The sequence below is a fragment of the Sinocyclocheilus grahami genome, unplaced genomic scaffold, assembly GCF_001515645.1.
Source record: "Sinocyclocheilus grahami isolate Dianchi unplaced genomic scaffold, SAMN03320097.WGS_v1.1 scaffold2173.1, whole genome shotgun sequence".
Classification (NCBI taxonomy): domain Eukaryota; kingdom Metazoa; phylum Chordata; class Actinopteri; order Cypriniformes; family Cyprinidae; genus Sinocyclocheilus; species Sinocyclocheilus grahami.
The window spans coordinates 46935-47955 of NW_015507352.1; the positions used below are offsets into that span (position 1 = coordinate 46935).

Below are 1021 nucleotides of genomic sequence, written 5' to 3' on the forward strand. Positions count from 1 at the left end.
ACACACACGCACACACTCGCACACACACACACACACACACCTGCACACACACACACACACACACACACACACACACAAGCTTCTCAAAATCTTCTATTAATTAATATTCTCAGAATATTAATTTTATGCAACAGCTCTACATGATTCATTTCAAAAGGAGTAAGACATTTTATGCAGCATTTGGTTGATATAGGCATTCCATAGGCCCTTTCTTATTTGTTCCCCTTAATTTTCACTTCTTTTTTTCACTTCTTTTTTTATGAACTGACATTTTTTTGTCACAGTGGTTTGTTTTTTGCTTTGTGTTGCTTTTAATACAATTATTATTATTAATATTAGTTGAAAAGTGATGTCGAAACAATTTTCACTCAGAAATGGCTAAATTTCACAAGCAACATAAACAAATAAAAACGGCGAGCAACACTCTGAATTAAACATGCATTTTACAATATTTTCTTGTAAAATGTACTCCAATAATCTATATTTCATTTACAACTTTGAAAACAATTGTATTTTATGTAGTTGTACTTTGAAATATATTTATAATTATATAACCTATTTAGCCTAAAATACATTTAATTGTTTATTATTTAAAATATAGACTACATTAATGTTGTGTAATTGTTTATGCATGTCGGTTTTAGTATCGCATGCTGTAACTTTGGTGTATATTTGTATAGGCTACCAGGACCCTCCTGTAAAACAGATTTGAATCTCAGTGAATCTTTTTCTGGTTAAATAAAGGTAATATATCTGTTTACTATCGCGTCGCGTCGCGTCAGGTGAAGTCGCGCTGTCCGGTGTGGGCGGAGTCTGAACTGGCCCCTCCCACAGCTAACACACAGTAACACTAATAGCCTAATAACGCGTCTCTTTAGTGAAATCACTCAAGCTTCAAACATAAAAGAGGTCTTATGAGCACAAACACGAGTGTCACTTCTGAGCGTGCTGTTGATGTGTGAGAGACTGTTTCTTACCCAGCAGATCCCGAGGAACGTCCAAGTCTTCTGCGCTCATCTTC

At 35.2% G+C, this 1021-nt stretch overlaps 1 protein-coding gene across 1 annotated transcript in view; it reads right to left on the reverse strand.

Moving 5' to 3' along the window:
• Window positions 1–1017, reverse strand: part of LOC107574290 (F-actin-uncapping protein LRRC16A) — a 35696-nt gene extending 34679 nt beyond the window's left edge. Inside the window, exon 1 of the mRNA XM_016260736.1 lies at window positions 978–1017. Coding sequence (XP_016116222.1) covers window positions 978–1017 — 40 coding nt within the window. The remainder of the gene's footprint in view (window positions 1–977) is intronic.
• Window positions 1018–1021: the final 4 nt, after the last annotated feature.